The sequence below is a fragment of the Marmota monax genome, unplaced genomic scaffold (genome assembly GCF_021218885.2).
Source record: "Marmota monax isolate L192 unplaced genomic scaffold, Marmota_monax_Labrador192_F-V1.1 WCK01_AAM20220418_F8-fsc00051, whole genome shotgun sequence".
NCBI classification, from domain to species: domain Eukaryota; kingdom Metazoa; phylum Chordata; class Mammalia; order Rodentia; family Sciuridae; genus Marmota; species Marmota monax.
The window spans coordinates 16,523,004-16,537,240 of record NW_026695202.1 but is presented as its reverse complement, the minus strand read 5'-3'; the positions used below and the strand labels follow the sequence as shown (position 1 = coordinate 16,537,240).

The window sequence follows — 14,237 nt, the reverse complement described above, 5'->3', positions numbered from 1 at the left end:
CTCTGGTCTGTTGTCACTACAGATTAGTTTGCCTTTTAGATAAGCCAGCTTTAAACTCTTTCCATTTACATAAGCAAGCTTTCATTAACATAATACTATCTACTTTTATCGGTATAAGCAAGCTTTTAAAATTGCACTGCTCTGAGGAGAGTCAGGCTGGGAATTCTGTCTCCTCTGGTGACAGATCTGTTCAAATCTTTGGCCAGTTTTTAAAGCCGGGTCATTTATTTTCTTTCAGATGAGTTTGATAGTTCTTTCTGTATTCTGGTTATAATTCCTTTATCGAGTACATATTCCATGGACTTAGTCCCAATCTGTTACTTTTTATTTTCCTAAAATTATCTTTTGAAGAGCAAATTTTCCTTTTAATAAAGTCCAACTTACTATTTTTGTCTTTTATGAGTGGGGTTATTGCTGCCATATCTGTGACGTCTTTGCTAACCCTGGGTCACGAAGATTTTCTCCTATTTTCTTCTAGAAGTTCTATACTTTTAGATTTTACATTTAGATCTATGATCTATTTGTAGTTAATATTTGTTATCTGGTGTGAGGTAGGGATTGAGTTCATTTTGGGGATATAGGTAACACATCACTTTCTAAATTTATTGAGACCTATTTTACAACTCAGATTATGGTCTATATTGATAAATTTTCTGTATGCAATGAAAAAATAATGTATATCCTGCTATTGTTGTCAATGAGATCAAGTTGGTTGATAATGTTATTTTATAGGCTGATCTGTGTTTTTCTATGAATCTGAGTATACTTGTGTGTTGGCCCAGTTCTCCTTGCAGTTCTAGCTCTGCTAGTTAAAGCTCTGCTATTAGATGCATAGACTCTGATGACTGTTAAATCTTTCTAATGAGTTGACCCCACTATTTCTTCCAAGTTTTTTTGTATCACTCTTCTTTTTTCCCCCGGGGTCTTCAATTATACATATATTAAGTTGCTTAAAGCTATTCCACAGTTAACTGATAATGTTCTCTTTTTTAAAAATTATTTTTTCTCTCTGCAGTTCATTTTAAATAGTTCTTATTCCTATGCCTCAAGTTCACTGTTTTTCTTCTGCAATGCCTAATCTGCCATTAGTCCTCTGCAGTGTATTTTGATCTTGGACACTGCAGTTTTCATTTCATTGTGGATTCTGATTTGCATTTTCTGTTATATCTTCCATGTCTCCACTTAGCCTTGGGAGCCTGTGAGATGCAATCATAGCTACTGTGATGTACTTGTCTGCTAAACCTAACACTTCATTCTGGGTCATTTCAATTCACGGACTTTCTTTCTCATGATGGATCCTCCGTTCCTGCTCCTTTATATGTCTAGCGATCTTTGATTGACACCAGGTATTCTCATTTTACCTTGTTCAGAGCTGGATAGCTTTGTATTCCTATAAATATTCTTGAGCTTGGTTAAGAGATGCAGTGAAATTGCTTGGAAAACTTCTGATCCTCTTGTGCCTTACTTTTGAGATGCATTAGGCAGGACCATGGTTGTGTGTTCCAGTGTGATCATCCCCCTGCCGGGGCAGGATCTTCTCAGGGCTCTGATTCCCGCTGAAGTGCAAGGGCTTCGGGGCTGGTGGGTGGAACTGTGTGAGCACCAGGCACTGTTCCTGGCCCAGAGCGAGGGCTGGGCACCGTTCCCTCTGACCCTCTCAGATGGTTCTTTTCCTGGCCTCAAGCACTTCTGTTCACATGCATCCAAAAGTCCCCTGGCAGCTCTTTGGATCCCTTGCTGCACAGCTTTCTCCTCTTGAACTTTGACAGGGACACTCTAGACAAGTTGGTCCCTTCTGGCTCCCAGCTTTATCTCCTCAAAAGGGACTCTGCCAAGCTTTGCCTGGGTGGCTCCTCCCTGCGCTGCAGCCGGGACCCTCTACTCTCTCCCAGCTGTTGGTGCCCTCACTGCTGATGCCCAGCATCCTGGAAGGGACTGCTCCCTGATTGTCTGGAGTCTTGATTCTTGGTTTCTTCCACCTTGAATGAAGGAGCCAGTTTCCCCCGCCCTCAGTGCCAGGGATTGAATGGAGGGTGCCACACATGCCAGCCAAGTGCTCCAGCACATCCCCAGCCCATTTTTATCTTGAGACAGAGAGTTACTCAGCTGCCCAGGCTGGTCTTGAGCTTTGTGATCCTCCTGCCTCAGCCTCCCGAGGAGCTGGGGTTGAGGCGTGCACCACCACGTCTGGCAGAACCCAACATCCTCACACATAGAGGAGAGGCAGCTTACCAGGTCACAACCAGGATCTCTCAATCTCTAAACATCCATGTTCCCTTGTGTTAAACAGGAGTATCTTATAATCTCCTTTAATATGGTTCAGATTTGCAAGGCAAATTAGCTATTAATTTATATTTTAATAATTTATTCACTCCTTAAAGATCCTAATAAACCTTCTTGGGCATACACCTGAGTTTGGGGCATTCTGGGTATTGAACTGAGGGCCACTAGCCACTGAACTACACCTCTAGCCCTTTAGATTTCTTTTGAGACAGGGTCATGCTAAATCACTGAGGCTGGCCTCCGCCTTGCCATCCTCTTGCCTCAACCTCCCCAGGTGATGGATTATAGGCATGTGCCAACACACCTGGCTTGAGATTCTCAAACAGCTCTTTGGGCATGTACCTGAGAGCCTGACACAAGTCCTCGTATATAGACCCAAGGGTGTGATGGACCCTGTTCTCCTCACAAATACTCAAATCCCTCTTTTAACTCAGCCTTGGGATTCATCCCAAACCTGTTCATTTTGAATCTTGGAGGATCTCATACTATCAAGTCTTCACGTAAAATCGTTTTTATAGTTCTGACATTAATGTTAGAATCACTGAAAGACCAACAAAATAGGAAGGAAGAACACCAGCAGGCTATTGAAGAGATTATTCTCTAAAGTACAGAACTCAAGGGACTAGCCAATATAAGTGGACCGTACAGCAGGCGAACCTGATGACCCTAACTGGGCCCTGACAGTTCCCTCTGACATCTAACGGTCACCCGGCAGTAAGTCAGCAAGCCTGCAGAAGGTCTAAGAGACAGTACAGCGCAGGGCTAAGTGACGTCAGAACCTTCCACCTGCTCATCTGAGTGCTGGCAGGAAGGAACGTGGAACAGGACAGACCCTGCGGACGCCAGTGAGGCAGCCTCTCAGAAAACGGACAGGGCAGTCGGCTGGCCACTGCACTCCCAGGCAGTCACCCCAGTGAAACGGACACTCACTTCAGTGAGGACCTACATGCCAGCCAAGAGCTGAACGAGAGAGGAAAACACAGCTCGGACATCAGCAAGACCCTGCCTCTAAAAAAGATGTTTATTTTTAAAAGGCTGGGGATGTGGCTCAATGGTAAAGCACCAGTGGGTTCAATCCCTGGTGCCAACAACAAGAACAAATAAAACAAGGGTCAGTGAAGGGGTGCGGGTCAGGCCCCGCACACGGCCCATGTGAGTGAAAGAGCAGCCTCTTGGAAGACGATTTGGAGGTGATCAAACAAACACAGTTATCCCAGCAGTTCCATTCCAGGAGAAGTGTAGACATACATCCACACAGACCCGTGTGCCTGTGCCACAGCAATGGTGTTCACGACAGGCCAAAGGTCAGAGCCAAACGTCCACCAGCTGACAAATGGTTGACAGACTGGAAGACCTCTTCAATAAACAATGAACCACGGAGGCCATGCCCAAAGACTCGGCTCTCGGTGGAGGAAGGCCCTCACCGACCTCCTGCCTGACTGCATTTACACCAAGTGTCCCCAGGAGGCAGAGGACATGGGAAGCGGATCCGAGCTTGCCTGGGGCTGGCAGCAGGGGGCGCTGGAGACACTGGATAGGATTACAAATGGCTCAGGGTTTCCTTCAGGGCTGACAAAAATCTTCTGAAACTAGACTGTGTGACATCAACACAGCACTGCGCGTCCCCTGAGACACACGGAACAGCACGTTTTAAATCTGTGCTGTGTAGTCATGTAGGGTACATCTCATCAGAGCCACTGAAACAGAACCCTGGGGCACGAATTGATCATAATAGCCCCAAAGCAGAAGCCACCTAGGTGTGCCGCCCTGGCCAGCGACTTCATAGTAAAGGGAAGGAGCTGTGGATACTCCCAACAGCATGGCCGTCCAACCCCAGGGTCCCAGCCACAGTGCAGGACACTGCAGACCCCGCCTGGCTCTGACCTCACCATTTCACCATCTGCTCCCACAGTGGACCTGAGAACACGGGGTCTGCGGGTGAGCGGTGGTCCCACCCTGCACAGGAGCTGTGGGTTGCCAACTCCAGCTTACACACCAGAGCACGCACAGATTTCAGTCCCCTCAGGGAGACTCCGACCTCAAATCTAGGATTCAAATTCACGTCTGGCAAGTGAACCCAACAGCATCCCCAAGGGTGTTTTTCCCCCGGTTTGGAGTCCAGCTGGGGGCCAGGTGCATTTGCTGCCATTTCCCCTCCCTCCGGCCCATTCCCATGGCTTCTCTTTGTCTTCTGGGATGATGGCATTTTTAGGACGCCGTCTCCAGCTCTCTGCCTGTTTAATGGAGGAGGCAGAAGCTGCTTTAATGCCGACCAGTAGGAGCCCCTCACGGTGGCAGGTGGGTATGAGAATCCACATCCGGGGAACCTGTCGCCGGAGGCACCTTGTGTCCCATGTGGCAAATACAAGAAACCCACAGTGTGACTGTTCTGGCCATCTCCAACTGAGAGGGCAGAAAGAAGGTGGCGTCCCCCTGATGACATCGCTGGAAGCTGTTCGATGTCACCCGAACATTTAGCAAATGCCAGTCACTGGGGCCTCCTTCCACAGCTGAGTGCAGGACCAGCCCTTTCCTAAGGAAACTGGGACAGTCCAATTCAGGGAACACCAAGGGGACAGAAGCAAGCTACTCTTAAAAATGGAACTTTCTGCTATTAATCAAAGTTCTGCATAAAAATAAGAGAAACAGGGAACCTGCTAAGGGTCTATTCTCCAGGCACAGTGATCTTTCTAGGGTCACTGATTATGGCCAAATACCAGAGCATGCTGGGAAACTGTGGAAGTGGGGGCTTCCTGCAGCCACCCTGCGCCCCTCCCTGCCGGCAAGCGGGAATGTCCAGACCGCACGGCTGCCCGCAGACTGGGCCCCACACGCCCTGCTGCAAGCTTGGTCTTCTATGTCTTCACAGAGCTGCCGTTTACGGTCACTTGCGATCGGGTTTTCTTGTTTGCTATTTGTTCTGAGTGATTATTTCCCTTTTCAATGACCAGCATCCGTCCCTCAGGGGCACCTTGGCTCAGGGGTCACCTGCTCCCACCCAGCTCCAGCCACAGCCTCTCCCCACTCTCTATCTCCCTCAGGGTGCAGGGCCCCGTTCCTGCTGGGTTCATGGTCCTGAGGGAGAGCCCTGACTTGTCCCCACCCCTGCTGAGGGACTCACTGAGCGGCCTCCTCCCAAGTCCTGGGTTTGCAGGTAGGGAAAGAGACCAGGGGCAGGTACCACTCAAGGCCACATGGTCACATTTTTTTAAAGGGGCCACACTCCCTTTTCAAAATAGAATGTAGAAACTGCTTTAATGGTACTGGCAGTAACTCAGGTCTAAGGTCAAGTTCTCCCTGCCCCCGTGGCGGAGCACCTTCTCATAACAAGCCCCTGGCTGCTGGGCTGACTCTCCAGGCTTTGTCAGCTCCTTTAGCCTTGTAAGTGACCTACAGCTCTGCCCTTGGCCCTGACCCGCCAGAGGGAGCCTCTTACCAGCTAAATTGGAGCTGTCCCAGCCCCACTCAGAAGCCCTGGTCTGCTCATACACAGAGCGCAAAGCAGGCTTCCAGGGACCTGATGCCACCTTCTCTTGGGACCTCATGTCCTCCCACCCCGGACATTCCTCCAGTCACACTTCCTTGCTGCTCCTCACTGGCCCAGCAGCACCTGCTCCCGAGTCCTTCCTCCTCCCTGAGGTCCACCTGCCCAGCCCCGGGATCCTCACCCCACCCATATCTGCTCTGTGCTTGCCCTTCCCGCTGCACCTGGCAGCTTCTAACACATCAAGTCACAAACTCAGCCACCATGCAGACGATCTGGCTTCCTCTATGAGAACAGAGATTTTGTGCATGGGGCTCACTGATGTATCCCTAGTGCTTAAGAGTGGAGCCTGGCACAGGGAAGGAGCTCTCTAAACATTTGATGACGTTTGATCCCAAGTGAGCACATCTTCTCTTTATTTCCCTCTGCAAACCCTGTACTCTGACCAAAATAAACTACTCAGCATTTTCCAGACTCACCTCACGTTCCCCAGCCTCCATCCTCCGTCCCGTTCTTTCCGCCTGAAATACCCCACCCCACACTCACACATTTGAGCACAGCTCAAGTATCTCTTCTTTGAGAGCCTCCTGGACCCCTGGGGAGAAGGACCACATCCACCTCTACATCGCCACAACTCAGGTCGTAGGCACTGGGCTGTACCTTGAGCAGAGCTCTCCTCTGTCCCCTCGTCCCCTACACAGGTAGGTGTTCACTAAAAACTTAATGAGCTAGTGGAACACTGGTGCTATATTCTGGACAGGAGCTTACCCAGGGGATACAGCCAGTGTTTGGGGAACAGAGTTGATCGTAGGACAAACTCTTTTCTAAAGAAATAAGGATAAGTACAACTTAAAAGTGTTAAGAACACCAAGCCAACAGAAGCCAGCTATTTACAAACCATGTGGGATTCTCTACTATGAAGTTCCTAAAGTGCATCCTGAAACCACCTAAAAGGAGAGCACATGGGGGCTCCTAGTCACTGAAAATGTCTATAATGTCTGTAACAAGCTCTGTAGAGTCTACATTGTCCCATTAAACACAGTCAGGACACGTTTGCATGCTTGGTGTCAGATGTCAGTATCCTTACATAGCAAACAAGGCTCTTCTTAACAGTTAACTGACTCCTTTCCAATACTGAGTGTCCCTTCCATGAACATGGTACATCCTTCTGTTTACTGGAGCTATATTTAACTTCTCCCAATAATATAATCAGAATTCTGAGTAGAAGTCTTGCATCTATTTTAAAATTTATTTCTAGGTATCTGATATACATATTTAATTTAGTTTTAATTAGTAGACTGTTATTATATAGTAGTTTAAGCTTTAGAGAGAAATTAAGAAGCAAGTGCAGAGAGTTTCACCCCCTCCATAGTTTCCCTATTGTCAACATCTTGCATGGGTGAGGTACATTTGTTACCACTGGTGAGCCAATGCTGATATACTATTAGCTAAAGTCCATAATTCTCATTACTGTTCATTCTTTGTGGGTGTACATTCCACAGGTTTTGGCAAATGTATAGAACAGCAGTTATCACCATTATAGTATATACAGAGTCGTCCCACTGCCCTAAAAATGCCCTGCGCTCCACCTACTCAATTTCCCCCCCTAACCCTGAGCCCCTGGCAACTACTGATCTTTTTACAGGCTCCACAATTTTGCCTTTTCTATAATGTCATACAGTTGTGAGATCGTAAGGATGGAGTTTTTCAGGTATAGACATGCTCGATGATAAGGTAACTGGTATTGTCTGCCGACATGTTTCCCAAAGTGGCTGCTGCGTTCCCATCAGCAGCATATGCGAGTCCTGTTCCATGTCCTCACCCACATGTGGTCAGTATGCTGAGCTTCAGCTGCTGCAGGGAGCTACAGTGATATCTTTATTAACAGTGATATCTACTACTATTAATTTACATTTCACTAATGTCCTTTTTTATCTGCTTACTTGCCATCCATTTAAATGTGCCCTTTATTGATGAGCTACTTCAAAGATTTTCTCCATTTTTAATTGGGTTGTTTGTTGTCTTCTTACTGGATTGTAAGAGCTCTCTGTATATTCCAGATCCGTCTTTCTTTAGATATACATTTTGTAAATATTTTCTTTGAGCCTGTGGCTTGACTCTTTATTTCCTTACATATCTTTTGATAAGAAAAAGTTTATAATTTTATAATAAATTTTTTTTTCTTTTATGGTTCATGCTTTTTGAATCATATTTAAAAAAAATCTTTGGCAAACCCCAAATCTCTATGACTTTTCCCTATGCTTTCTTCTGGAATTTCTATGGTTTTAAATCTTAAAATTATGTCTATGACCCATTTCAATAACACAATAATATATGATAATATTATGTTATATTAACAATAAATACTATTTGGCATGTGGTATGAGGTGAGGGTTGAGGTTCCTTCTTTTGCATATGGTCATCTAATTGTTGCAGCGCTGTTTGCAGAAAGATGGCCTTTTCCCCACAGAAAAGACTTGGCACCTGACCTGACATCGATTGTCCACATATGCATGGGTCCATTTCTGGACTTCTTATTCTGTTCCATCCATCTGACTTTTTTCTTATCAATGGTGCCATACTGTCTTGATTCCTGTGGCTCTATAATAATTCTTGAAATCAGGTGGTCTGCATGTCCAGCTATGTTGTTCCTTTTCAAAGTTGTCTTAGTCACCACAGGCCCTTTGTATTTCTGTAGAGTTCAGAACTAGCTTGTCAAATTCCACAACTGGGCATTTTTCAATCTGCTTTTGACTGTCCTGAGTCTGTAGGGCATCCTGGGAAGGACTTCCGAGTCTTCTGATTTAAGAGGATTGTTATAACTCACTCTTTATTAAGGTCTTTTAAAATTTCTCTCAACAGCATTTTGTAGATTTCAGTGAACATGATTCACACATTTTATCCTGAAGCATTTTGTAATTTCAATGCTGGATTACCTATTCCTGGAGTAAACCCAACTTGCAGCACACAGAAGATTCTTTTCATGGTCTTGTCAGTCAACTCTCACTGTGATGAAAATATCTGAGAAATCAACTTATTTTGGCTCGTGGTTTCAGAGGTTTCAGTCCGTGCTTGACTGGCCGCAGTGCTCTGCGTTGGAAACGAGGCAGAGCCATGGCGGGAAGTGGTTGGTAGAAAAGAGCTGCTCCCTTATGGCAGCCGGGGAGCAAAAGGACAAAGGGGGCTAGGGGACAAGGCACCCTTCAGAAGCACAGCCCGTGACTCACCCCTTCCAACGAGGCCTAGCTCCTACAGCTTCCACCACCTTCCGATACTGCAGCAAGGGGACACCCGTCCTTCAACACACGAGCCTTTGGGGGACGGTCCAGATCCAACCATCAGAGCTGTGCTGGAGCCTTCACTGTCTGGTTCAGGGGTTAGCTCCGATGCTCCTTCTTTGAAGGTAATGCCTTTGCTTTTTCCTCTTCTTTTAAGATAACATTTTGTCTTTATTTCTTCAGGAGTTTTACTGTGGTGTAAACATATATATGTAAATCCTGCTTGGGGTTCTCTAGGCTTCTTGGACTTGCGACGTCTTTCCTCATCTCTAGGTGAACTTCAGCCACCATTCACCCCCCACCAGGGTCAGTTACACTCACTACATCCTTTGTATTTCCAGTCCTTCATCTCTTAGTGCTTCACTTTGGCTACTTTTTTCTGATCTATCTTATCATTCACCAATTCTTTATTCGGTGGTGTCTATTCTGCTGTTATAGCTATCTATAGAGTATGTAATTTCACTTTGTGTATCTTTTAGGTTTGCAACTAAAAATGGTTACTTTCAAATCAATGTCCTTTTGGGGAACGTAATTTCTAATGCACTATCAAAATGATCAATTTTATCTTCCACCTTCTTGAACATAGGAAGAAGGTCAAAGTTTATGTCTTATATCTAATGCTAAGAGTCACGGGAGTCTGTTTCTATCATTAGTTGTTTCTACTGATTCATGAGGCTTCTCTCACCTGCTTGGTCAGTTTTGTGCTGTTGCCGTTACTAGAAAGCCTTGACGCACGTGGTAGTGTAAGACCACAGAAGGGTCATGCAAGCTGAAATGGTGCAAAGCAATTTTAATAACCCATAAGAACAATCACACTTGTCCTGTGACTGTTAAATTTTTTGTCAGCATATGAAAACCATCTCTGGCTATGAGTTGTAAACACACAGGGAAACTTTTTTAAAGACAGTAAAACTAGTGTTTGTTTAGCACTGTAATGTAACAGGTAAGAAACCACAGTGAGAACTACCATGCCTACTTTTCTGTAAGAACCTTCCGGAGGCAGCGTGAGTGCACTTGTCTGCTTTGTGGCACTGTGTATGGAGCCTGGGAGGCTGACACAGGCAGCCCCGAGAGGGGACACTAGTCTAGATTCTTGGGGTGGGCCCAGTAGACTCCCCTGAGCTCTTAGCAGCTGACAACCTTTGCTGGCAGAAGGGGTGGCGGGAGTGACCAGGCAAAGGGGGGTAGGGCGAAGGAAGCCAGGGCACTTGCGCGCCACTGACTCTGACCGAGGAGGGAGCCACAGCTGGGGAACATGCTGGCCCCTAGAAGCTGAGCACAACCCTTGGTTAACAGGCAGCACGGGGCCGGGGCCAGATGGGCTTTTCAAATCTCATGAAATTGTGTACTAAGAGGAAGGACTTGACTGTATGCAAATTGCATCTCAATAAATCAAATATAAGAACAAAGCCAAACACCTCCCCTCTGCTGCCTGGTTTCCAGGGGGTCTCATACAAAGTGAGAGCTTGCTATGGAAGGCCCCCCACACCACACACCTCAGAGCAGGTGACCGGGCTGTGTGTCCAGGACATCAGGAGGCCAGCTTGCTCCCACCTGACATGACAGGGTTTGTGGCCCCGGGGTCTCCTCCACCCTGGCAGGCAAAGCGAGAGGCAGCCTGCACGAGAAGGCCTCCGTGCCAGGCTTCCTGCTGGCCTCTGCAGGGAGTCCTCGCCTCATTCACGCCTTTCACACTGAGGGGTGCCAGGCCCAGGCCCGCAGCCTGCCCTGCCCCGACCGGGTGGAAGCCAGCCCTCGGCTCTCGGGAGCTGCAGACACACAGCACGAGGGCCGCATGGGCTTGCTGGCTTTTCACGCTGGACCTGTGGGCGACCCAGCGAGGCAGATGCTGTGACTAAGTGACGTTGTTTCCTGAATGCAGGCCCTCAGGGTCATGTGAGGGTTAATGGTGACCAGAGATTAGATCCTGCTGACCGATGTGGGTCAAGAGGGGTTTAACCGGGACATTTAATGCCTTTAAGATCATAATCAGAAGAATTAAAATGGGTTCTGAAGATTCTTGGAGAATTTTATGTCTTTCTTCTCCCTCAACTTAATTCCTTTAGTGAGAGGCAATTCCAAATGTTGAGGACAAACAGTTACTGAGCTGCGCTGGATCCCTGTAAATCCTGCGCGCCTCCCTGGCCACTCACACGACCCTTGGTCCAGCTCTTCACGTGCTGCAGGTCATGCGCTTCCCCACTGCCCCCACCCCCGGCAGCCCCGCTCCACTCACTGTGTCCAGCAGAGCTTTAGACCAGCAGGGACGTGCCTGCTCCTGTCCCTTGCTCCCCCAGCACCTAGGACAGCGCTGGCCACTGCTGATGTCCAGAAAGCACCCACAAAGCAATGAATGAACTTGGGAATAAATGACGGGCAAGCTTCACAAACAGCCGTGGAGCGAAGGCACCAAGTGTCAAAGCAGACAGATGCAGAGCGCCACAGGGCACGTGCCCCACGGGATTCCTGGATGTAGCGTGGGAAGACCCAGGAAGGCACTGGACCTAGCCCATGTGAGGCGAGGACACCAAGCGCAGGCCACCTGAGAACGCTACCTGAGTCTGAGAGTCCCGAAGGTGGCAAGGATCCTGTCCCTGTGCTGCCCCGGAGGCCCCCACTCCAGCCCAGCTGGGGCCAGTTACTGAGCCAGGGACGGGACACCAGAGGTAGGGCAGCTCAGACAGACCCAAGGAGTTGGAGTGTCCTGGGGAAGGTGGAGGCGACGCCTGAAGGCAGAGGGTGATGGACTTGGAGCCCAGCAGAGCAGTAGCCAAGGGCAGGGGTCTCGTGGGAGGCAGAGGGGCAGCCAGGCCGGGGCAGCGAAGACACAGCAGTATGCAGGAAGGGGGACGCCCTCCGGCCTGTCTTCCTGAGGAGGCACACGTGCAGAATCAGGAAGTACACGTCTGCAGCAACTCACCTCCGGGTGGCAGTGGGACACGGGGTGGCCCTCAGGGTAACTGGAGGGTGGACATGTTACACCGAGGGCGGCAGCAGCTTCGTATTTCCGACTCCTTCTCTGAGTCTGAGATTTTACTCCCCTCCTGTCTTTCAGAGGTTTCATTCTTGTAGAGTAGGTACCAAACCCAACCGTGATGGGGGTGATTTTCTGAAATACCTTTTACAAAGTGCCTTCTCCTGCTAAGAAAGCCCACATTTAAACTCATCCATTCCCCAGGGGGTAACCTCTCACTCCCTAGCTTCTGTGCTCTTCTTAGTAGTCAGGGAAGCTCTGGCGGGATTCTTTTTCTGAAGTCCTAGTTCCCTAAGTCTGTGCCTCTGTTATTATTCAGATTATCAGCTGCCCTTGAGGGTGGTTAAATATTCACCTTCACTTAGACTTCTGCCCCAGACACCAAAAGATAACCTGGCTGGATTCACCAAGAGAACAGAGCAGGTGAAGCTCCCGAGAGGAAGAAAGGCACACTGTTTCTCTCTTCTTACGTTGGCCTCCGCTGACAGGCCTCACTCTGTCCACACTCAAAGCCAGGGACTTTGGAAGAGCTGCCACCACTCTTGATGGAGAGCTGTCCATGCAAAGCTTTCTCCCGACTCCAGCTGCCATTCCCTTGGCCAGGAACTGGGACCCCTGGGGTTCCCACGCCAGCTCAGACCTCACTCACATCCTTCCCTGGCCATTCCAAGCAGGGCTTCCTCCACCACCGTGATGGATCCACCCCCCACCCCTGGACTCCTGAGTGGGCACGCCACTGTACCCCACGTCTACAATTCTTTCTGCTTCCCTCCCCACCTTCCTGTCATCTCTGGTCACAGAGGTCTCCTAACTCCACCAGTCAACCTCCCTCTCCGGGGCAGGGGCTTTGGCTGCGTTTAGAAGCCCCAACCACTTTCTCTGGCGGTGCCTCTCCCTGTCCGAAGCCCTCCTCAGGACACCGGGCTCCAGCGCAGGTGGGCTGCGCATCTGTGCATTGGCTTTTCCAACTGCTGGCCTCTTTCAGGACTTGTCACCAAGTATCCTCACAGAGAAGGTTGACTTTATGTCTCAAAAATGGCAGCAACAGAATGTCTTCCTTTCTGGAAAACGCTCTCGACAAGACAAGCGAGGTTTTCAAAGGACAGGAGAACAAGGGTCACGTTTTGAACTTTTGGACAGCCAGTCAGGGAAGGTGAGCCAAAGTTCCCTTGCCTCTATCTGGTGACAGGTTTTGTAACATTTTTCAAAGTGGGGGAAAGGCGATATAGTACTTAGGCAAAATACTCTCCCTCATAAACTGCAGCCAGGTGCAGTGGCCACACCTGTAAGCCCAGCAACTCAGGAGGCTGAGGCAGGAGGATGGCAAGTTCAAGACTTGAAAAAATAAAAAGGGCTGGGAGTGTGGTAAAGCACCCCTGGGTTCTGTCCCCAGTAGCACAAAAATCAAGCAAATAAATAGACGGATTTTAAAGTCCAAAGATATTGTAGCCACATCAAATACTGCCCTGTTTGTTTTTATTGTAAATAGCTTTCACATACTGAGAGATGAGTCCATCTGAACCAAATTTCAAAGTCCTCTGACCATTTTTTTTTTCTACAAACATCATTGATGTTAATCCCATCCCAACACACAAACACACAGAAAGTGAGCAGGGAATCACCCCGACACCGACTCAGTCACCAAGCTGTCCCGTGGAATGAGCTAAAATCAAACTGCAGGAAAGAAGTTATCACATTTGCTCATAATTCTAGACAAAGGCTACTACGGGGCTTGTGTTATTTTGTCCAGTAAAGAAAATTGCCAGAAAATGCATTTAAAAATTCTTCCAGGAAGCCGTCTCATACTTCACATACAGGTGATAGAGAAAACTTCAGATCATTTTCAGATCACAGAGACCAGCCTGGCCAGGGAGCAGTCCTGCCTGTTACAAGCCAGAGTGCTTCACGGTAAATGTGCCTTTCAGTGCGCCTCGGGCTGGCCACTGATTGGCGTGGTTCAGGAAGTCAAGCGGCCACGGGTCGACCGCTCTCCTGCTGATGCCTGGTGACTTGTCACCACCGTGTGGTTATCACAAAAGGACAGACTTGTTCAGTTACAGGGGCTGTAAGAGCGCCTGGGGCCCCCTCACTCTTGACCCTAACTTCAACTCGAATCACTCATAACCGGCTTCACAACCTTTGTGACAGTTCTGCATTCTATTCCTGACTCTTACAGTTCCAATTACGCTCTTTCAAAGATTTGCTTCTGGCCCCTAAA

The 14,237-nt window shown here is 48.3% G+C and overlaps 1 protein-coding gene across 4 annotated transcripts in view; it reads right to left on the bottom strand.

Annotated features, from left to right (window-relative positions):
• The window catches only part of Ppara (peroxisome proliferator activated receptor alpha), a 60,264-nt gene that overhangs the window by 40,993 nt on the left and 5,034 nt on the right, over positions 1-14,237 (bottom strand). The window contains exon 1 of one of the 4 annotated variants that reach the window (XM_046429281.2): positions 11,966-12,680. The exons of 2 other annotated variants lie outside the window; for them this stretch is intronic. In XM_046429281.2, the coding sequence (XP_046285237.1) occupies positions 11,966-12,109 (144 nt within the window). In that variant the 5' untranslated portion in view covers positions 12,110-12,680. Of the gene's footprint in view, positions 1-11,965; positions 12,681-14,237 lie in introns of those variants that run through there. One more of the 4 variants, XM_046429275.2, reaches the window with a different exon arrangement.